The sequence below is a fragment of the Macrobrachium rosenbergii genome, chromosome 21 (assembly GCF_040412425.1).
Source record: "Macrobrachium rosenbergii isolate ZJJX-2024 chromosome 21, ASM4041242v1, whole genome shotgun sequence".
Taxonomy (NCBI): domain Eukaryota; kingdom Metazoa; phylum Arthropoda; class Malacostraca; order Decapoda; family Palaemonidae; genus Macrobrachium; species Macrobrachium rosenbergii.
Genome location: NC_089761.1, coordinates 30,950,644 through 30,974,888, shown reverse-complemented (window position 1 = coordinate 30,974,888; position 24,245 = coordinate 30,950,644). Strand labels below are relative to the sequence as shown.

Below are 24,245 nucleotides of genomic sequence, written 5' to 3'. Positions count from 1 at the left end.
CCTTCAATAAGATTATTATTATTATCATTACATTCAGAAGATGAACCCTATTCATATGAAACAAACCCACGGGAGCCACTGACTTGAAATTCAAGCTTCCAAAGAATGTGGCGTTCATTTGAAAGAAGTTACAGAAAGTAATAGGCAGTACAAAAAGAACGAACAAATTAAATGAACAAATATATGGATAAAAATGCACGTGTATGATTAAGACACAATGGAAATTGCTTCAGGGCAGTAACGCATTGCATCTTCGCTTGAACTATTGAGGTTCCCGCCGCACAGCATCCTCGGGGGAGCATCACTGCTTGATATATCAGAAGTACGGTGCTATTGCAAAATTATATAAAAAAAACTATAAATCTTGAAGCGGCGAATACGCTATTATTATTATTATTATTATTATTATTATTATTATTATTATTATTATTATTATTATTATTATTATTATTATTATTATTATTATTATTATTATTATTAAGATGAACCTTGTCATATGGAAATGGGAAGATTCACAGGCCACTGATATTTATTATCATTATTATTATTATTATTATTATTATTATTATTATTATTATTATTATTATTATTATTATTAAGATGAACCTTGTTCATATGGGAACAAGATTTTGCACAGGCCACTGATATATTATTACACATTATTATTATTATTATTATTATTATTATTATTATTATTATTATTATTATTATTATTATTATTATTATTAAGATGAACCTTGTTCATATGGAACAAGCCCACAGGGGCCACTGATATATTATTATCATTATTATTATTATTATTATTATTATTATTATTATTATTATTATTAAGATGAACCTTGTTCATATGGAACAAGCCCACAGGGGCCACTGATATATTATTATCATTATTATTATTATTATTATTATCCAGAAGATGAACCCTGTTCATATGGAACAAACCCACAGAATATTATTATTATTATTATTATTATTATTATTATTATTATTATTATTATTATTCAGAAGATGAACTCTGTTCATATGGAAAAAGCCCACAGAGGCCACTGGTATATTATTATTATTATTATTATTATTATTATTATTATTATTATTATTATTATTATTATTATTATTATTATTATCCAGAAGATGAACTCTGTTCATACGGAATAAACACACAGGGACCACTGATATATTATTATTATTATTATTATTATTATTATTATTATTCAGATCAGAAGATGAGCCCTATCCATATGGAACAAGCCCACCACAGTGGCCACTGACTTGAAATTCAAGCTTCCAAAGAATATTTGTGTCCATTCGAAAGAAGTAACAGATGGTAATGGGAAACACCGAAAGAGGAGATCGGTTATTAGAAAAACACAAATTAACAAATAAAATAAAAAATATAAGAACAAATAAATAAATAAATAACCTTGCAAAATTCTCCGATACGTCTAACCCGCTCCGATGAGCGAGTGGCGTACGCAAGGTCTCGCGAATGACTGGACACCTCATCACCCAACATCTTTAACTGCCCCTCTAATATTTATAAGTCCTTTAAAAATGGGTGCCGGGGGGATTAAAGAGGACCGCCACAACAGATATGTGCTGCATCTAACTCGGTCCATGATTGAAGACGATCCACCGCTTGTGTCTGGACTGACAGGCCGGGATCTTACCTGCGGTCAAATCAGCTTGAACGTAAAGGTGAGACTCGAAGGACGGAGGGTCGAGTTCGTGTTAAGGACGGAGGGTTTAACAGGGAGCTTCCTGGTACACAAAAGTTAAGCGTTCATGGTATAAAAGACATAAGTTATCGAGGGCGCCTGGTGCCTCCCGGTAAAGTTGGTACATTTCAAGTCTGCGGCCCCTTTGGTGGGCTTGTTTCATATGAATAGGGTTCATCTTCTGAATAATAATAATAATAATAATAATAATAATAATAATAATAATAATAATAATAATAATTATTATTATTATTATTATTATTATTATTATTATTATTATTATTATTATAGCGTATTTGCAGCTTCAAGATTTATAGTTTTTTCTTTATTAATTCTGCAACAGCGTCGTACTTCTGGCATATCAAGCAGTTACGCTTTCCCTGAGGATGTTGTGGAAATAGAACCTCGAAAGTTCAAGCGAAGATGCAATGCATTACTACCCTGAAGCAATTTCCACTGTATCTTAATAATATGCGTACATTTTCATCTATACATTCGTTCATTTAATTCATTCTTTCTCTGCTCGTAAAAGGGTGAAGCACAGAGAATTATCAGCCTGTTCTTTTTTTACTCCTGGTAAGATAGAATAAATATTCGAAGTTTACCTCAAATAACCTCGGTCACTTGAGGGATAAAATTGGTGATAACGGTGTAGATTCAGTCTCCAGAGAAGTCAATATGCAAGTTAAGATGTACCTGAGAAATACAAATTCTGGGGTTCAAGTTTCCATTTAAACATTTGCACGACTACGTATGCTTGAGTCATAACCCGTAACCAGAGTACCAGTGAAGAATAGCTCTAGGCATCTCTCGAGTGCGAGGCTGAGGGGCAAAATATATAATTACAGAGAGAGAGAGAGAGAGAGAGAGAGAGAGAGAGAGAGAGAGAGAGAGAGAGAGAGAGAGAGAGAGAGAGAGAGTGATGTGACCCGTGCTATTGGTACTGCTGAAAGATTTAGCTCCATGATATGTTGATATACTGAACGCAGATGCAATAGCAAATTCCTGTAAAATTGCAGTCATTTCTAACTGGACGGATATGCCTTATATACATATACAAATATATATATATATATATATATATATATATATATATATATATATATATATATATATATATATTATATATATATATATATATATATATATATATATATATACTGTATATATATATATATATAATATATATATATATATATTTTGTGAGTGTAAGTGTATATAGGATGGAAATTTGATTGGGAAAAACTGATGTATACTGAACCGCTTCTTCCCAAGACTGAAATACTATCCTGATAGCAAGACAGTCTATCCTGATCTACAGTATTCAATGCGCACTAAAAAAAAACGACACATGCAAAACTTTCAAGCAAAAACTGCATGAAGTCTGTTTTCCATAAATGGATGTGTTTATAAAATATTTAATACCATAAAAGAGGCAAAAGCACACATTTACCAGTCACGACCGTTTGCTTTCCCTTTGATCCGGAAACTATGTTTAATTGGTTTTTAAGGCATCAAAGCTGCCTGCGCCAAGTTTCTCTTGTATCCTGCAAATTAAGACCTTGTGCATATACGCACTTGTTAAAGCGGAGTGAATCTGGCGGAAACGTTTCCGATTAAGGGGAAAACGTTTCCGATTAAGGGTAAAACGTTTACGATGAAGGGGGAAAACGTTTCCGATTAAGGGGAAAGCGTTTCCGATTAAGGGGAAAACGTTCCCGATTAAGGGGAAAACGTTTCCGATAAAGGGGGCAACGTTTCCGATTAAGGGGAAAACGTTTCTGATAAAGGGGAAACGTTTCCGATAAAGGGGAAAACGTCTCCGATTAAGGGGAAAGCGTTTCCGATTAAGGGGAAAACGTTTCCGATTATGGGGGGAACGTTCCCGACTAAGGGGAAAATTTTCCGATTATGGGAGAAACGTTTCCGATTATGGGGGAAACGTTTCCGATAAAGGAGAAAACGTTCCAGATTAAGGAGGAAACGTTCCAGATTACGGGGTAAACGTTTCCGATTAAGGGGAAAACGTACCCGATTAAGGGGAAGACGTTTCCGATAAAGGGGGCAACGTTTCCGATTAAGGGGGAAACGTTTTCGATTAAGGGGAAAACGTTTCCGATTAAGGGTAAAACGTTTACGATGAAGGGGCAAACGTTTCCGATTAAGGGTAAAACGTTTATGATGAAGGGGAAAACGTTTCCGATTAAGGGGAAAACGTACCCGATTAAGGGGAAAACGTTTCCGATTAAGGGGGAAACGTTTTCGATTAAGGGGAAAACGTTTCCGATTAAGGGTAAAACGTTTACGATGAAGGGGAAAACGTTTCCGATTAAGGGGAAAGCGTTTCCGATTAAGGGGAAAACGTTCCCGATTAAGGGGAAAACGTTTCCGATAAAGGGGAAAACGTCTCCGATTAAGGGGAAAACGTTTCCGATTATGGGGGGAACGTTCCCGACTAAGGGGAAAAGTTTCCGATTATGGGAGAAACGTTTCCAATTATGGGGGAAACGTTTCCGATTAAGGAGAAAACGTTCCAGATTAAGGAGAAAACGTTCCCGATTACGGGGGAAACGTTTCCGATTAAGAGGAAAACATTTCCTATTAAGGGGAGAACGTTTCCGTATAAGGGGAAAACGTTTGAGGTCAGGCAAGCTGCTGAACGAAGAAGCAAGAGCCTACGTTTATTTAAGGCGTGAGGTTGTGGACTTGTTAACTTCTTCATGCACTTCTTATCAAGACCATCTGCAGTGCAAAGGAGTGAGTGCTGACGTAGGAGGGATTAGAAATGGCCTCTAGAGTTCGGTATTTGGCTGGTGCTTCTCTCTCTCTCTCTCTCTCTCTCTCTCTCCTTTAGCTTAATGAAAATCATTCTAGTACTTGTTAATCGTAAGGCTTTATAAAACTGCTCAAATATTTCAACGATGAGTAAATATCTATTGCTGAACGAGAGAGAGAGAGAGAGAGAGAGAGAGAGAGAGAGAGAGAGAGAGAGAGAGAGAGAGAGAAACGAAGACTTTCACACACTTGATTTATAAAACAAATGGTTTCTGATTCAAAGGACAAAAACTACATTTAGCAGATACGCCGTTCTAGCGCTGGAGAAAAAAAGAAAAAAAAAAAAAACTTAGCCTCTCTGAGGCATGACCTCGCTTAACCAGACAGCTTTTTTCATCTATGAGGAGCATAAACCTTGTTTGCCGAAGGTCTTTTGCTCTGATTTATGCTTCCTATACCGGCTTGCAGCATAGCACGCTTCCTTCCTCATTCTTACCAGTGTTTAATTCGGGTCTAGGCTAGTTCTGGGTTCTTGGTTGCCACCTGGTTGCCCATTCCGGCGGCTCTTTTCACCACAATATATAACAAAATAATTTTCCCCGTAGGGTGGGTAATGCCGTCAGTGCACCTCATGCGGTGCACTGTAGGCATGACTTAAAGGTTCTTTGCAGCGTCCCTTCCATAGGCCCCTAGCTGCAACCCCTTTCATTCCTTTTGCTGTACCTCCGTTCATATTCTCTTTCTTCCATCTTACTTTCCTCAACCCTCTCCTAACAGTTTATTCATAGCGCAGCTGCTTTGAGGTTTTCCTCCTGTTACACCTTTCAAACCTTTTACTGTCAGTTTCCGTTTCAGCACTGAATGACCTCATAGGTCCCAGCGCTTGTCCTTTGGCCTAAATTCTGTATTCCATCCAATTCAACAGTATAATTTGCATGATTCCAACAAAGAAAAATAAAATCGTTGCTTTCTTCGGTCCTGGGCAAGTTAGGGGTACCTGGTTGATTCCATCAACGAAAAATAAAAACCTTATTGTTTTCTCCGGGTCTGGCTAGTTAAGGGTACTTGGTTGCCCATTCCGTCGGTATTTTTACACTAAAATATATAACAATATAGTTGATATGACTCCATCAACGGAAAAAAACGACACGTGAATAAACTACAAAGTTAATTAACGTTAATTCTCTAGTTTGCTCAACCCATTTGGCAGTCAGTGATTGCCTTCATTGAACTAATAAGCATTTTAAATTGAATCAGCTGGAATATTCGCGTATTTTTTTACTTGAGCATTTTAAATTGAATCAGCTGGAATATTCCGTGTATTTTTCACTTAAGCATTTTAAATTGTATCAGCTGGAATATTCGTGTATTTTTTACTTAGGCATTTTAAACTGAATCAGCTGGAATATTCGTGTATTTTTCACTTAGGTATTTTAAATTGTATTAACTGGAATATTCGTGTATTTTTTGACTGAGAGTAAAAACCAGTTTAGGGAGAGTCTTTATGACTATTTAGTGTAAATAAACTCTGAAAGAAAAGTTAACAGAGAGAATCTTTATTTGTTATGAGACGATCTGACAGTATTAACCAACTTTTCCTGGAGGCAATTGACACGTCAGAGAAAAATAATACTTTGGATTCACTGACAGAAATTTAAATTGCCAAGAGTAAATCAATGCAAGAAGCGAAGGCCAGGAACATAAGAAATTCAAAGTAATTAATTGGATCATTTCGGGGAAAGCATATCGAATTGAACTGAGTATAGAATTTAGGCCAAAGGCCAGGCACTGAGACCTATGAGGTCATTCAGCGCTGAAACGAAATTTGACAGTAAAAGGGTTTGAAAGATGTAACAGGAGAGAAAACCCCGCAGTTGCACTATGAATCACTTGTTATGAGAGGGTTGAGGAAAGTGAGATGGAAGAAAGAGAATATGAAAAGAGGTACAGTAAAAGGAACGAAAGGGGTTGCAGCTAGGGGACGAAGGCAGGCTGCAAAGAACCTTAAGTAATGCCTACAATAAACCGCATGAGGTGTACTGACGACACTACCCCCTTACGGGGGGGAAAAGCATATCAGATTCAAAATATCCGGTAATTAATTTTCTTTTTACCATTTGGTACGTTTTAAGCTTACCTGCCAGACGCTTTAAAGCTACGGACTACAAATATTTGAACCTGTCATTAAAACTGTGACTCAAAAATTAAATACCACACATGTTATCTGATAAACTAACCACTTATCGAGGCCCATCATTAGCCCTTAAAATAACTCGCCTTCCATGAAGGTGATTACCATCTCAAAATAAGGCCGCGGGAATTCTGTGTAAATACGCACCAAAAACTCATTACGAAAACTCATTACAAAACTCACCCGCGTCTAAATGCGTTACTATTCTGAAAAGGCAAATGCCCAGCGTTCACGCAGTCTATTTTTATGAGAAAATGACAAAATCGCCCAGATGATTAGATAAAGGATTGGCAGTTTCTTTGTAATGGCTGTGATTTATCATGTTTAACATGATTCGGTATTTCATTTTTAAATACAACGACTGGAACGATACGTAACATTGTGTCCTTACCAAGTACGAGGGGAAAATAGGAGGGGGTAGTTAAAGGGGGGAGGGGTTCATAGAAAGGGAAAAAAGGGGGCGGTGTTCATAGAAAGAAAAAAGGGGAGGGGTTCATAGAAAAAAAAGGGGGAGGGTTCATAGAAAGGAAGAAAAGGGATGAGGAATTCATAGAAAGGAAAAAAGGTTAGGGCTTCATAGAAAAGGAAAAAGGTTAGGGGTTCATAGAAAGGAAAAAAAGGGGAGGGGTTCATAAAAAGGAAAAAAGGGGAGGGGTTCACAGAAAGGAAAAAGGGAGAGGGGTTCATAGAAAGGAAAAAAGGGGGAGGGGTTCATAGAAAGGAAAAAAGGGGAGGGGTTTCACAGAAAGGAAAAAGGGGGAGGGGTTCATAGAAAGGAAAAAGGGGAGGGGTCCACAGAAAGGAAAAAAGGGGAGGGGTTCATAGAAAGGAAAAAAGGGGAGGGGTCCATAGAAAGGAAAAAAGGGGAGAGGTCCACAGAAAGGAAAAAAGGGGGAGGGGTTCTTAGAAAGGAAAAAAGGGGGAGGGGTTCTTAGAAAGGAAAAAAGGGGAGGGTTCACAGAAAGAAAAAAAATAGGAAAAATAAAATGCAGACCTCAGGGGTCTGAAGCAGGTGTCATGTGTCATAGTGAGGCCCGAAAGGCATTAGCATTAAAAGGAAAATAAACACACAATCAGCTGCGAACGGACCTACAACATGGATGTCAAAAGTCTACAAACTTCATGATTTTTCTCGAAGCTTCTCAAAAAATAAATAAATATATAAACTTTCTTGTGTTTCTCCTTGGATAAATTACAAACGTTTTTATCATAGATTACATAAAACAAAGTAATGTAAACTAAATATTTCGGCGTGATATCTGACACCCCATTAAACGCCAACACAAAACACAAATAAGCAATGTCTCGACAAGCTCCTGTAATATATTTGGAAGGGCCAATTCCAGGCTGCCCTGGATAAAAATGTTAAAAGTCTCTGGCCCGTTCCATGACCGCCAGCGATGTCGATGATACGATTACCATCCAAGTTGCCTTTCCAGGTTTAATTGGCGACCTGGAGAAAAGAGAGAGAGAGAGAGAGAGAGAGAGAGAGAGAGAGAGAGAGAGAGAGAGAGAGAGAGAGAGAGATCTGAACCCGTTTATAAAAAATTTCAGTATGCCTCTGTTGACGTTCGCTGTGAACTGTGTAGTAAGGAGAGAGAGAGAGAGAGAGAGAGAGAGAGAGAGAGAGAGAGAGAGAGAGAGAGAGAGAGAGAGAGAGAGATCTGAACCCGTTTATAAAAAAAATCTCAATATGCCTCTGTTGACGTAGGCTGTGATTTGTGTATAGTAAGGAGAGAGAGAGAGAGAGAAAACTGAAGGCAAATGGGACTGTTTGCAGGCTAATGATACGGGGTATAGACAGACAGTCGCTCACGGCTGGCCAGCAGAGCGACAAATGGACCTCATATAATTTGATGCCTTTCGTCTCTGGAAAGGAATGGGGAAATGAAATTGCAGCGATTATCACTTCCCCAGTTGGTGGCTTAGAACAGAATATATAGGATTTAGGCCAAAGGCCAGGTGCTGGGGCCTATGAAGTCATTCAGCGCTGACACGCAAACTGACAGTAAGAAGTTTTGAAACGTGTAACAGGAGGAAATCCTCGCAGCTTCACTATGAATCAACTGTTAGAGAGGGTGAAAAATCAGATGGAAGAAAGAGAATGTCAACGGAGGTACGGTAAAAGGAATGAAAGCGGTGGCAGCTGGGGGCCGAAGGAACGATGCAAATACACTCAAGTGATGCCTACAGTGCACCGCATAAGGTGCACTGACGACACTACCCCCTCCCCCCACGGGAGAGTTGATGGCTTCGCAGGCGTGTCTGATTTAATTAACCACCGGCTTTTTGGGAAATACATTAGGTACGCTCGGGACTGAGATGGGTGACCATCCCAATAATGCTTAGAAAATTGCAACAGACGACGGCGTCCGGTGTGAGCGGCAATGGATCGCAACGAGATCGGAGAAGCTTAAAGACGATACCAATTACTGCGCCAACACAATATAACCTTGATAATGAAGAACCAGTTATCTGAATAAGACGATAGTTCCAGAGTTTTAGACGAGTACCAGACTAATGTTTATTTATACTTCTACACTTGTCTACAATTCTGTAGCTTTAGCATAGCATGCAAACAAGTTCATGACGATAAACATTCCGAAGTTTTACATGAATCCACGAGCCGACAAAGGCATAGAGTCAGTTAGAGGCTGATTAATGAACTGGTTGGTGTATGCAACCGCCGCCACATCAAAAGGTAACCACAAGTACACGACAAACATTTAAGTTTATCATTATTTCTTCATTATGTTCTTACAAAGAGAATTTTCTACTTCTCTCGAGTTCTTTTTTTTTTTTTTTGAGCTTCCAACGAAGTTCCCACTTCTTTTGAACATCGAGTCAGTCAAATTTCTCATCAGCGCAAAAATTCCGAAAGTTTCTACTTTTTCGGACGTTGGCCTAAGTTCTCGTTCACCTGGGTACAAAGTGGGGTTTTTATCTTTACTTAGAAACTGAGTCAAGTTTCTTTTTTCATGCACCATCTCATACACGTTACCTCAAGCAGCTACGAGGGAGGAGGAGGAGGAGGAGGAGGAGGAGGAGGAGGAGGAGGAGGAGGAGGAGGAGGAGGAGGAGGAGGAGGAGTAGGAGAGAGAGAGAGAGAGTTTAAGCCATAAGTCTTTTAACTCTACATTTCTGGAGTTATATGTATCATCTCACTGATTTTTTCGCGGAGCTTCTGAAAATAGTTTCAGAGAGTAGTAACAATTTTCTAATATATATTTTGTGATGGAACCCACTTTAGAGAATCAACTCCCAAATCACTTTTTCCTCACCCCCTCGTCAACAACCCGCTACAGCCGACTAATCACACTGTACATCATTTGCTCTTGTGGCTAAAAGGAGGAATCGGCTTTAATAAAACTCGTCCTCACCACTCCGTACCCGACTTCGATTCGAACCCAGGTAACTTCAAGAGTTGATGACGTTAATGCTCAATCCATGAAGAAAGGGAGCAGTTTTTGTTGCTCTTGTTCCTTGCATGAGAGAGAGAGAGAGAGAGAGAGAGAGAGAGAGAGAGAGAGACGTTTGTTGCTCTTGTTCTTAGCATGAGAGAGAGAGAGAGAGAGAGAGAGAGAGAGAGAGAGAGAGAGAGAGAGAGAGAGAGAGAGAGGTTCGTTATCGACTCATGAATATTTTGGAGGACGGCCAATGACCAGTGGGTTTTTGTTTCTTATATTTTTCATTTATTTTTCTAATGCTCAAGTTACGTTAGTCTTCATGGCAAATATTCCCCTTTGGAACTTACAGCCTTCTAAATGTTTCAAAATGCTCCTTTTTAAATATTACGAAGTGTCCTAGACAACATTTGGTCGAGAAATTTTAAACGTAAATAATCTGACTTGAATCTAAACCTCATACACTAATGAATGATAACACGTTTAAAAGAAATCACTTGGAGGATTCAGTTTACTCTTGGAAAGACAAAAAACATGTATATGTGTATGTATTTACCGCTATCAAGCATGTTCAAAGACAGCTATATCCAAGAATTTGGACATCAACGAAGAAAGGACAAACTGACAGACATGATATTATACAAACACACAAACATACAATAAAAAAATATTGTTGAGCGGAACAAACAAGGTAATACACAAACAGCCTTCCGGAACCTCAAAGCCGATAAAATGTTATCGGCTCTTAAAATCATCTCGAGAATATTATTACTAAAATCATCGTCCCAGAATTTGCAATCCATTCACCTCATCTTTATGACCAATAACCGTCCTCAGGTAGCATCAAACCAAACTACATCGAATTTATCACTCTCAGATCAATTCGGAATTATAGCTCACAAAATCATCTCCGGAACATCTTCCCGAGTCCTCATCTGCAAGATTATCTCGAAATGATTATCTCTGAAAGCCGCCCTGTAGCAAAATTATATCTGAATCATCTCTCTCAGGTTATATCATCCCTGTGTCATCGTTCAGAATCTTCCCGGAATAATCCCTTTCAAGATTATCGCTGGAATATTAATTACCATGTGTCCTGGTATATATATACAGTATATATATCTATATATATATACATACACATATATACTTGTGATTCCCTAATTAGCCAGTTGCAGCCTTGAGGGTTTTAACTGTAATCAGATAACATACAATGATGCTGTTATGGAAAATATCGTCATTTTTTTTTGTCTTTTAACAGTTACCAAAATAACTTACTCAGATAATATTTGGGACAGATAATGTAATGGAAAAATTACACATTTAAATTTATATCTTGTCTCTTCTCGTATTGATATTTTCTTAATTTCTTCACTTCATGTGTCTGCTAAAGAATCAGTGTGCATTAATCTTTAGGCATATAAAATAAAAATCAACTCTTGCAGAATCAAAAATTAAATAATTTCTTCTTCTTATTCCGTTCTTCCTCGATGTTCCTCTTACAAACATGAATCGCAGTCCACACAACATAAAAAAAAAAGTTAAAAAAATAAAAATGAAGTACCTTAGACCCGTTTGCTGAGTCTGTATATCTTTTGAATGACGTTAACAATACTCGCATTCAAGCTAAGTGAAGTCCATTTAAGCACTGTAAAGCTTTACATACATTGAGCAAAACCCGCAGATACTTTCAGGATAGGCTACCAGCAGTATTATCATGGTTTTTATGCATACTCAAGTATAATCATTTTCAAAATCCATCTCGATTTTCAACTAATTGTTTTATGTAACTTTTGCGAACATACAAGTGCAAATGATTTTGAAATTTCTTCTCGGTTACTTAACTAATTTTCTTTGTATTTTTAACGAACATATATTAAGATTATGCACCTCTTATTTCAGCACCAGCAATGTCAATTCTAAAGCACACCTAGGAACCAAAAACATTTTTATATGCTACTCATAGCCATGCAAAAAAAATCAGTGCAAACATTTTTCTATCGATTCGTTAAGTATCAAGCATTAACTTTTGTGAAGACGCACACACACACACAAAAACACACACACAAACATAAACACACACATGAATTGGTCCACCTCATGAAAGAGAAACAATCTGTTGTGATACCAAATTAAATCTACAGTTTATCTAACTTTCATTATACCACCAACAGTGTGAATTAAAAACTACAATAAATAAAAGTAAAAGTATGAAATTAAAATTAAATATGCAGTTTATCTACCTTTCATTATACCACCAGCAGTGCGAATTAAAACCTAGAAAAAATAATTACAAATAAAATACAAAAATACAAAAAAAAAAACTCCTGCATTAACTACTAACCTCTACTTGTAGTCGGAAACTATATCAATATTTCGTCTCTATTATACAACCTAGAAAATGATAATAAAAAAAAAATACAAAACTACAAAAGTGCAAAACTCCTGCAACACTAACTACTAACCTCTGTCCTGATGTAGTCGGAAACTAAATCAATATTTCGTCTCTAATTTCGTCTCTAGAAAAAAAAAAATACAAAACTACAAAAGTGCAAAACTCCTGCAACACTAACTACTAACCTCTGCCCTGATGTAGTCGGAAACTAAATCAATATTTCGTCTCTAATTTCGTCTCTAGAAAAAAAAAAAATACAAAAACGCAAAAGCACAAAACGCCTGCAACACTAACTACTAACCTCTGCCCTGTTGTAGCCGGAGATCTTGCAGAAGGCTTCGTTGCAGTAGACGATAGGGTAATCGACGATCTGAGCGTTGGCCAGAAGGAAGCTGGAGTCCGCTGCGAAAGAGACAAAAAGAAGAATCGTCTTTTAAAACCGCGTCAGATGAAGGTCACGGCTGCGTTTCCCTTAGCAGAACGCACTATAGGGAGTTCGGAGTCTGGTGTTCTGGCGTCTTGTGTGTGTGTGTGTGTGTGTGTGTGTGTGTGTGTGTGTGTGTGTGTGTGTGTTGGGGCTAATTTTTGTTTGTGTTTCCAGACATAGAGTTCAGTGCTCATGTTGTTCTTGTTTATTATTATTATTATTATTATTATTATTATTATTATTATTATTATTATTATATTATTATTATTATTATTATTATTGGTATTATTATTACTATTATTGGTATTATTATTATTATTATTGCTGTTTTTATTATTATCATTATTATTATTATTATTATTACTGTTTTTATTATTATTACTATTATTATTATTATTATTATTATTATTGTGTATTTTACTATTATTATTATTATTATTATTATTATTATTATTATTAACCTTCTTCTTCTTCTTTTTATTATTATTATTATTATTATTATTATTATTATTATTATTATTATTATTATTATTATTTATAGTAGCAATATTGCTCATAAGAAAATATCATAATTGCACATCCATAAAAAGCAATCATACTGAGCCATTAACCGACCGAGAAAGCACATACACATACACATATTCATACACATACACATAAGAAATGGCACCTGATTAAATTACTACCAATTCTCCGTTACTATTTTGGAATGCGGCTGCTGGCCCTACGCCTCTTCCACCCCGAGTAAGCTTACTACAGTCACCCAAGTTCCGCAAGTTTAATTTACTATTTTGGAAGACAAATTTAATAATAATAATAATAATAATAATAATAATAATAATAATAATAATAATGATAATAATAATAATAATAATAATAATTATTATTATTATTATTATTATTATTGAAGATCCCTGGAAGGTGGATTAATTCCACGAAAAAGTTCAAAGGACATTACACTCTAATTCGACTCGTATTCCCAATAAAGCACTGGCACACTTCCGCTGTTATCTCTCTCTCTCTCTCTCTCTCTCTCTCTCTCTCTCTCTCTTCTTCTTCTTCTTCTTCTTCTTCTTCTTCTTCTTCTTCTATTTTTCCCCACTCCCCGTAGTAGTTGATATTCCCCTTCACGTGCCTAATATTATCATCTTTTTTTTAAGTATTTTTTTTTCGTGCCCACCAAAGTGGCAACTGCTACTGTTGTTGCCACTTTGGTGGGCACGAATTATGCTAAATCATTCTCGGCTGGCTCTCGTCAAGGCGTCCAGGTCAAGTCAGTCCGAGCGATGGGGCGTCTAATTATTTCATTCCAGACGCACTGCGACGCTAACTGCAGCAGTAAGACTTGAAGCGATGACGCAAAGGCTTCATCGACGCAAACGGGGATGACAAGACTTCGTTAACGCATGCATGCGTAAGTGCCTTAATAAGATCAGCGCTTGAACGCTGTTAAATGAAGCATGTAAAGTTTACGCTAATTTGACGTTGCGGGGCAATCTGCATCAACGACATTTAAATGTGAATTAAGCGCGGAAGCATCAGTGATGTAAAAACAAAAGTTTAAATCTCTCCCCATTTCATCACTAGTAAAAATTATCGTAAACTAAAGTGAATCCGGTCTATGTTGATTCGAAAAGAAAGTACGCCAGCGTGTAACTACTGTTTATCTCAAAAGATAAACACGAACAAGTTACCGGGTGTGTGGCGGGGCCATTTTTAGGTAAAATTACGCTCTCTTCTGGTTTTAGAATTAGTGGTGCTTTCGTTTTTCTACACGCCCTGAAGTGGCTTCACTCATTTTGGTGCAACGTAACCTACAGTACTATCCATTTCAGGGACTGCGAGTCGTCGTTTTTCTCAAATATCTTTCAAACTAATTATTTGATCGAAATGGTACTTTGACACAGTGTACAAGACACCTCCCGCTAATTTTTGGTGATAAAGTACATTGTCAAATGGTGTTAGTTAAGGCGTTAACTCTTGACTTTTAAAGGAAAAGTCGCATGAGTCAGCAGGACTATTCTACGCAATCGAACGTCCTCCACTATCCCCCATAGACAGAAAAGGAGGGTGGCGGAGATAGGGAGGCCAGAAAAGTGGGTTGAGGGAGGGATGAGGAGGGGAAGGGAGAGGGAGGGACGGAAAAATAAAGGCTAAGAACCTCAGTATTTACTCTTACACTAAGTACCACGAAGAACTAATCACTCGCTGCGTCATTCATTTAGTTATTCTGCGTCATTCATTTAGTTATTATTCGTAGGTACAAAAAATGTCTGGCCATCAGCAGTTCATGTCTAACTGAACTGATATGTGACCTGACCCTTGACTTTGTATCTCCAGCTTTCAAACTGGACTGACTTTAGAACTTATGACAGAAGCACAACCAAAAATCGCATACAACTTTAGGACGAAAAAACTAATGGATTAACACTTATGAGACCCCAAGAGTTAAAGCAGCTACAAAAGAAGTAGAGAGAGAGAGAGAGAGAGAGAGAGAGAGAGAGAGAGAGAGAGAGAGAGAGAGAGAGAGAGAGAGAGAGAGAGAGAGAGAGAGAGAGAGAGAGAGAGAGAGAGAGAGAGAGAGAGAGTTAAAATTAAGATGTAACAGAAAAGACTTAAGAGAGGCGATACAGAAAAAACTAGCAGGTAAATTAAAGTCATAGAGAGAGAGAGAGAGAGAGAGAGAGAGAGAGAGAGAGAGTGATGCTCCAGTGGTTCCTCTTTAATTTGTGGTGACTAGAAACAAAAGACTTGGAGCACCATTAAACATCCTCTTTGGAGACTGCGGGAAGGGCGAACTTTACGGGCGAAATAAATCCCTCTGAATTCTGGGGACAAATAAAACTGTGATGTTCCATCCATCCATCTTTTATTCTATTTTTTTTTTTCTACTGTGAGATTCGGAAAAGAGGAAAAACAAAACCGTGATGTTCCGAGGTTACGTCTTTTATTTCCACCCATCTTTTATTTTTATTCAACTTTTATTTTTATTTATTTCTATTTTTATATTTTTTCTACTGAGATTCAGAAAAGAGGAAAAATAAAACCGCGATATCCCGAGACTGTGTCTTTTATTTACGTCTTTTATTTCCACCCATCTTTTAATTTTAGTCAACTTTCATTTTTTATTTCTTTTTTATCTTTTTTTCTACAGTGAGATTCAAAAAAGAGGAAATATAAAACCGTGGTGTTCCAAGGCTACGTCTTTTATTTTCTATCCATCTTTTATTTATATTCAACTTTTATTTTTATTTATTTCTTTTTTATCTTTTTTTCCTAATGTGAGATTCAGAAAAGATAAAAAATAAAACCGTGATGTTCCGAGGCTGCGTCTTTTATTTCCCATCCATCTTTTATTGTTATTTATGCATTATTATCATTATTATTATCATTATATAATAATAATAATAATAATAATAATAATAATAATAATTATTATTATTATTATTATTATTATTATTATTATTATTATTATTATTATTACTTAGATATTTATAATTATTACTTATAATATATAATGAGCAAATATTCATATTAAACAATATCAACAGGCATTAATTTGCAAAGAACGCTTCCACAGAGCAGAAAAAATGAAAATTGAAAGTACCAAAGTGAAAAGAAGAGAGTGTCATATTTTTTTTTACTTTTTTATTTAATAAATATTACAGATTAATATCAACCAGCGACGAATATTACAAAAGCTGACAGCTATAAGAAACACGGTCGCCAGGAAAGATATTATTCCCCATTCTCGCGTATCTTCAATTCCAGCATAAAATATCACAAATGGGACAGAAAACGGAAATATTTTATTGTTATCTACAAAAATACCAGAAATTTCAGGTTATACATGCCCGTTTTTCCCAAGTTTAATTTGAGAATGGCTTTTTTTTTTAACGTTATAAATCTCAATTTTCCCCTCTGGTCGAAGAGAACATTGTCAGAGCTAAAGAAAGAGCATAGGGAATCATTACTTTATCTTAATTACGTTTTCTCTTCCATTCGCTAACCACTCCTTTATCTTACTGAAGTCTACTCTTCCATTCGCTAACCAAAGATAAATTCACGAAACTTGAAAACCTATACTTTTCAATTACTCCATAACACTGTCAGTAAAAATACATTCAACCTATTATTTTTTTTATTTTTTCGTCAAAACCAGTTTCCTCATTAGCGCATATCTAGGTTCTCCGTTAGACTCTACCGGTGCTGACTAACTCGGCCTCTAGTTTGACACTGAGCGAAGAAGCCAGCGTCAGACTAATGAAATCAGGTGGGATAATATAACTAAAATCCTTCAGGTAACCTTTAGCATAAGTCGTCTTATTCTCAGCTTAATCAGTTTTCCAACAAAACCCAGACACTTATTATGATTGTTTTGTGCGTGTGCCTGTTTTTTTCCCCCCAAGGAAATTAAAGATGAGCAAACCTACAAACAAACTTTCCATGTGGTAATGGAAACATACGAAACATATGAGGAAAAAGTAAATAAACTGAAAACTACTGAGAGCTTCGAAGGCTTCCACAAGATAAAAAAAAAAAGAAACTCATCAATCTAAATGTTTTGAAGAAATCGCCGAAAGGTTCCTTTGAATAAATACATCCCACTAAAACTGACATTTCAAAAACAGAGATCTAATGTACCCGTAATGAGGTAACAGTGGTCAAGGCGTGTAATTTACCTTCAAAGGAAGAGGCACCCTTAGGATTCGTCCTCCAACCGATTTCATGAGTCCCCGATAATAGATTAATTCCTAGGATAAGGAAGTATCCAATTGAGGTAAAAAAAAATAATTTCCGCATCTGCATATTTTTGGTCAAAAAATTATTTCCACATCTGCATAGTTTAGGTAAAAAAAATAACTTCCACATCTGCATATTTAGGTAAATAAATAATTTCCACATCTATATATGTCAGGTAAAAAAATAATTTCCACATCTGCATATTTTAAGTAAAAAAATAATTTCCACACCTGCATATTTTAAGTAAAAAAATAATTTCCACGTCTGCATATTTTAGGTAAAAAAAAATTAATTCCCAAATTTGCAAATTTTAGGTAAAAAAATTAATTCCTACATTTGCCTACGTATTTACTGACCTTACGAGAATTTGGCTATAAAGCCAAGCACTGAGACACTTTCTGCCATTTAGCGCTAAGACAGTAAAAAAAAAGGGGGTTGGAGTGGCTGGACAGCAAGAATGGAGAAAGGAAGCAGGAGTGGAGATAATAGTAATAGGGGTAAAACGTGGATGCAGCTAGGGGCCAACTTAATAGTTTTCCTTTACGGAAAACTAAAAAAGCCATTTCTACGACCACAATAAATGGCCTTTGCTCTAAATTAGGTAATAAAATTGACAATTTACTAAACTTAAATTAAAATCTCCAGCTATAAAATTGAAATAAAAGGCCTCTACTATAAAATGGCCAATTTCCAGAACTAAAATAAAAATCCTCAGTTATAAAATTGAAACGAAAGGCTTCTGCAATAAAACTGATTATTTCCAAAACTAAAATTAAAATCTTCACCTAATTTGAAAAGGCCTCTACTATAAAACAGCCAATTTCCAGAACTAAAATTAAAATCTCCAGCTATAAAATTGAAATAAAAGGCCTTTGCTAAAAAACCGCCAATTATCCTAAAATGAAAATCTTTAGTTATAAAACCGGAATAAAATGACTCTGCAATAAACCTGATTGTTTCCAAAAATAAATTTAAATCTTCACCTACGAAATCTGAAAAGGCCTCTACTATAAAACAGCCAATTTCCAGAACGAAAATTAAAATCTGCACTTATAGAATTTGAAAAGGCATTTGACGTAAAACTGACAAATTCCAGAACAGTAAGTCCTCATTTATAAAACAGAGAAATTCCAGACTTCAATTCCCTCTCCTTCTGCACTAAGTAGTTTCTCCGTCCACGGACGGGGCATGGTAATTATTCCAGTTTAGACAGATATATTTAGACTCGACACCTAGAGAGAGAGAGAGAGAGAGAGAGAGAGAGAGAGAGAGAGAGAGAGAGAATCACTCTGCCATCTAATATAACATACAGATGGTATTTGCGCTCTGAAGGCGTCATCCCACCGGGACTAGGAATGGAATTCACCCTCCTTCATTAGCCGTCTGTTCCCAGACCCTGATTACGTACATTCAGGCTGATAATATCCGGATCAAACCGGATCATGAGGTCTTTGAAATGCAAGTCAGTGAATGCACAAGTTGAAAAAAAGAAAAAAATCCTGCATACTGATGTCACAGGTTTTTTTTTTATTAAGTTTTTTGTACATTAAAACGACAGTTTCACAATCACATGTTTTTCTTTTTTAAAGTATTTCTTTTTTTTCTAATAAATGATATCTCCCCTTTCTATATTTCCTACTATCTTCTGTTACTTTTTTTCAAACGAACACCATAGGATTTGGAAGCTCGAATTTTCAGTCAACGACCCCTGTGGTGGGCTTTTTTTTTTAATGAAGTTTTTTTGTACATTAAAACGATAGTTTCACAGTAAAAATTTTTTCTTTTGTTCATGTATTTTTTTTTTCAAATAACTGATATTATCTCTTCTTTCTGCATTTCCTATCATCTTCTGCTACTTTTTCAAATGAACACCATATGCTTTGGAAGCTCGAATTTTCAGTCAATGGCCCCTGTGGTGGGCTTGTTCCATATGGATAGGGGTATATCTTCTGAATAATAATAATAATAATAACGGCTTGTTCCATATGCATAGGGGTATATCTTCTGAATAATAATAATAAAATTTGGGCTGCCAAGCTAAGCTCGGGGACCGTATGTCCTAAAACAAGAGTAAAAAAAAAATAACTATTATCTACTTAACCAACAAATCATTATACAGTAAAAAAAAATTAACGATGATTCAATAAACCAACAAATCATTATGCTTTCATTACATCACAATCGTCCCATGTGTCCTAAACCAACAGTTTAAAAAATAACTATTATTTACCTAACGAACAAATCATTATACAGTAAAAAAAAAACGATGATTCAATAAACCAACAAATCATTATACTTTCACTACATCACATTCATCATAAATGTTCCTAAAACAGTAGAAAAAATACTATTATTTACTTACCGAACAAATCATTATACAGTAAAAAAATGAATTCAATAAACCAACAAATCATTATACTTTCATTACATCACAATCATCCTAATATTGTCCTAAAACAACAGTAAAAAACAACTATTATTTACTCAACCAACAAATCATTGTACAGTAAAAAACGACGATTAAATAAACCAACAAATCATTATACTTTCATTACATCACAATCATCCCATAAGTCCTAAAAAACAGTAAAAAAAATAACTATTATTTACTTACTGAACAAATCATTATACATAAAAAAGGATTATTCAACAAACCAAAAAATCATTATACTTTCATTACATCTCAATCATCCAAAATGCCTTAAAACATGAGTAAAAAAAATAACAATTATTTACTTAACCAACAAACCACTATGCAGCAAAATAAACAACGATGATTCAATAAACCAACAAGTCATTAAACTTTCATTACATGACAATCTTCCCGAACCTTCTGCAATCCCCGAGGCCTCATTGCACGTATGCGGCGCAAGAATCCGCATGATAATTTTAACGAGCGATTAAAATAGTCACTGACTTGACGTGACGTACGTCGCTTATCAATAATCAGACCACAATCCAGGACTGAGTATTTATTAGGCGAGGTTGAATACCGGGGAACGACTTTCTTAATTCATCCGATTTCATCATTCAAGACGGAACGGGCGGCTGCGTTTAACATTCACGACCGTAAATGAAATGGGGGTGATACGGTCTGAATTTGCTGTGTGTGTGTGTGTGTGTGTGTGTGTGATGACGGAGCGAATTCGTTCGTAAGTGAAATGTAAATGATGCCGTCTTAAAGACACACACACATGCATATATATTATCTATCTATCTATCTATCTATCTATCTATCTATATATATATACTGTATATGTATATGTATATATATATATATATATATATATATATATATATAGAGAGAGAGAGAGAGAGAGAGAGAGAGAGAGAGAGAGAGAGAGAGAGAGAGAGAGAGAGAGAGAGAGAGAGAGAGAGATCTACTGGTCACTTCTGACCTGATACATATGCGGCTAAGACATGTAAACATACATACAGACACACACACACACACACACACACACACACACACACATATATATATATATATATATATATATATATATATATATATATATATTATATGTCTCATGACATTTCTAAGGTCACTCTAAGGTAATTGTGTTGTATATGTAAAAAAAAATTCCTGAATTAAACCTCCTCCTCCTGTAAGTCTCTATGATAATTTTACTATAGGTGTAAAAAAAAATAAAATAAATCAGTGACTTGCCATATCATTCTTGGTAAAGATAATCTAAAAAACCCAAATCCCCTATTACAAGTTTGGCAGCGAAGGTAAAACGCTCCACACGGGGAATTTTCGTCATATATAACACTAACAGTAAAAAGAATAAATGTGGAGTCATGTGTTTGCAGGCATACGGCCATAATAACAAGCTTAACTGACGCACACTTTGGGTTTTGTCAAGTACATGCATTGGTGACCACCAACCAAAACCAGGCGCCCCTGGTCCTTGGCCCTTCGTGAGCATCTGTTGGGACAAGGACATTTTGGAAGTGCAAGAAACTCCAAACAGACCGCAAGTGTCTGGCAGAGAAGCCACTGGAAAGCAAGCGAGTCTGGATTCCAGAATAGAGAGGAACTGAGCCTTTAAACACTAACATACAAAAAGGCAGACTCTCTCTCTTTAAAGTCACTGGAAAGCAAGCGAGTCTGGATTCCAGAGAAGGGGGGAACTGAGCCTTTAAACACTAACATTCACAAACGCAGACTCCTTCCCTTTAAATCTACTGGAAAGCAAGCTAGTCTGGATTCCAGAACAGAGGAACTGAGCCTTAAACACTAACATAAACAAAGGCAAGACTCTCTCCCTATAAATCCATTGGAAAGCAAGCTAGTCTGGATTCCAAAACAGAGAGGAACTGAGCCTTTAAACACTAACATACACAAAGGCAGACTCTCTCCCTTTAAATCCACTGGAAAGCAAGCTAGTCTGGATTCCAAAACAGAGAGGAACTGAGCCTTTAAACACTAACACACACAAAAGCAGACTCTTCCCCTTTGAAGCCACTGGAAAACAGACAGGTCTGGATTCCAGAATACGGAGGAACGGAGCCTTTAAACAAAGGAACGCTTCTTCTGCTTAAAGTAACAAGCCTTAGACTTAACAAACAAAGCGGAGACGCCAAGAATTACCTCAGCTTCAAGTAGTACCTTATCACATGAAAATTTAATAACCCCATCCGGTGCGCGTCAAGCGTAATATCACAACAGAATCACTCCGTGACGTAAACACTACGCGGATTTTAATCAACTTTCTTTTGTTTCTATTTTCTTTTGTAAAACCAAAAAAAAAAATAAATAAATAAATAAAAAATCTGGATGATGAAGAGAAGGAATCGCCGAGGGGCGTACCCTCCAGAACGCGTTAACAAAGTTTCCCGAAGGTAATACAAACCACTAAATCTGGCTTAACCTTAGGGGGAAAGTAGACAATGCCATTATAAAAAAAAAACTACAAAAAGTAAACAGTATTCTTGTTATCTGGAATCAAGTGCGACACCACGGCAGAGCAATAACAGACCTTAAGACTCGCCGTCACAAGGGTCAATATTCTTCGAATTCAGATTCTCAATTTCGTTGCACTGCAATTTCGACATCATGACGCCCGGGCCAAAGGGTCAGTGTCCCGCGGCGGTCCCGTGTTCAATCGTACTGTCTTCGAGCGGCGTTATATAATCTACTTGGTCCCCTTAAGTCCCGAAAGATCCCGGCTTAATTCCATTCCAAGAGCTGCTTTCTATCCCTTTTTCAGCTACGCCGTAATCTCTGTCTCTGTCTCATTTCGGCACAGGTTTAAGAGGTCGGGCAGACGGCGCAGCTCGCTTCGGAATCGCGTAAAAATAAGATAACTACTTCAGCCCGACTGCCGGAAATCTAATTTGGAACAGGAAGCCATTCCAGACCGTACCGGTATCAGGCTTTGCCGGATTATACTAAAAGGTTAGGTATACAAACTTTGGTCATTTCTACAGTAAACGTCAATAGTCGACCGAAAGCCGCAGTAATTCTTAATGAAAGCTTGTTCATGTCACTGAAATATCTAATTACTCTTCATACAAAATATGGGGAAGGTCACTTTGCAATAACGATATCCAAAATAATTAATGATTATTCTTACAATATTTATCAATTTGTCAGGATGCAAGTTAATTATTTTTATGATTATTCTTCTTCAATAAGATAATCATCATAATGATCACCATCACCGACATACAACTCTTCAAACACCTATAAATGTCGCTAACCGTTGCACAATAATCGCTAACTTATTTCCTTCTTCATTCTCAGGAAAATAAACTTCCTGTTTACCAGGCAAAGGACGCTGACACAGCTCAAGCACTTGGACTGTCCTCCAGGGCTCCTTACCCTCATCCTTTGCAAAACCAGAATATCTCTCGAGATCTCAACTTGCATTTTGTGAGGGCACTTACAGAGAAACTTGTTCCTCACCGCTCAGACCCGTTTTTAGACTGGTTAGAGAATGTTTATTTCCTCTCTCATTTAAAAAAAAAAAAATTTGGCAACTGTTCATTGATGCCTTAATATTCTCATATATATGTATGTATGTATGTATGTATATACATATATATATATACATACATATATAAATAATACATACTAGATACATATATATAATATATATATATATATATATATATATATATATATATATATATATATATCAACAATGTTTCTCCTTACAGAAGATGGCTTTAGACAATACGACTCTACAGTCACTGTAATGCTTATTCCTTAACAGAAACAAGCATTTCATATGCGTATAAAGTATAGGTGTATATATATAAATATATATAAATGCATATGTATAGAGATATATAAAAATATAATACTGTACATACTTACATATGTACAGTATATATATATATACGTGTATGTGTATAAATATAAATGCAAATATCTATATAAATAAATACATAAATAAACAAATAAATATACAAATACGTCTATATAAAAATATAATTAAACAATTACGATTCCACCACAGCCAATAAACCCCGAAGAAACGATCATTCAATGAAGCCATAAAGACAAGCCTTATAGCCCATCAGTCTCTGAAGAGTCGATCACCGAAGAAATATAAGGCAACAATAATCTCCATCCTACGAAGGA

General features: G+C 36.1%; 1 protein-coding gene across 4 annotated transcripts in view; it reads right to left on the bottom strand.

The window, feature by feature from the left end:
• The window catches only part of LOC136849849 (potassium voltage-gated channel protein eag-like), a 449,348-nt gene that overhangs the window by 95,843 nt on the left and 329,260 nt on the right, over positions 1-24,245 (bottom strand). For all 4 annotated transcript variants that reach the window (XM_067123320.1, XM_067123321.1, XM_067123318.1 and 1 more), the window contains exon 3: positions 12,782-12,882. In XM_067123320.1, coding sequence (XP_066979421.1) covers positions 12,782-12,882 — 101 coding nt within the window. The remainder of the gene's footprint in view (positions 1-12,781; positions 12,883-24,245) is intronic.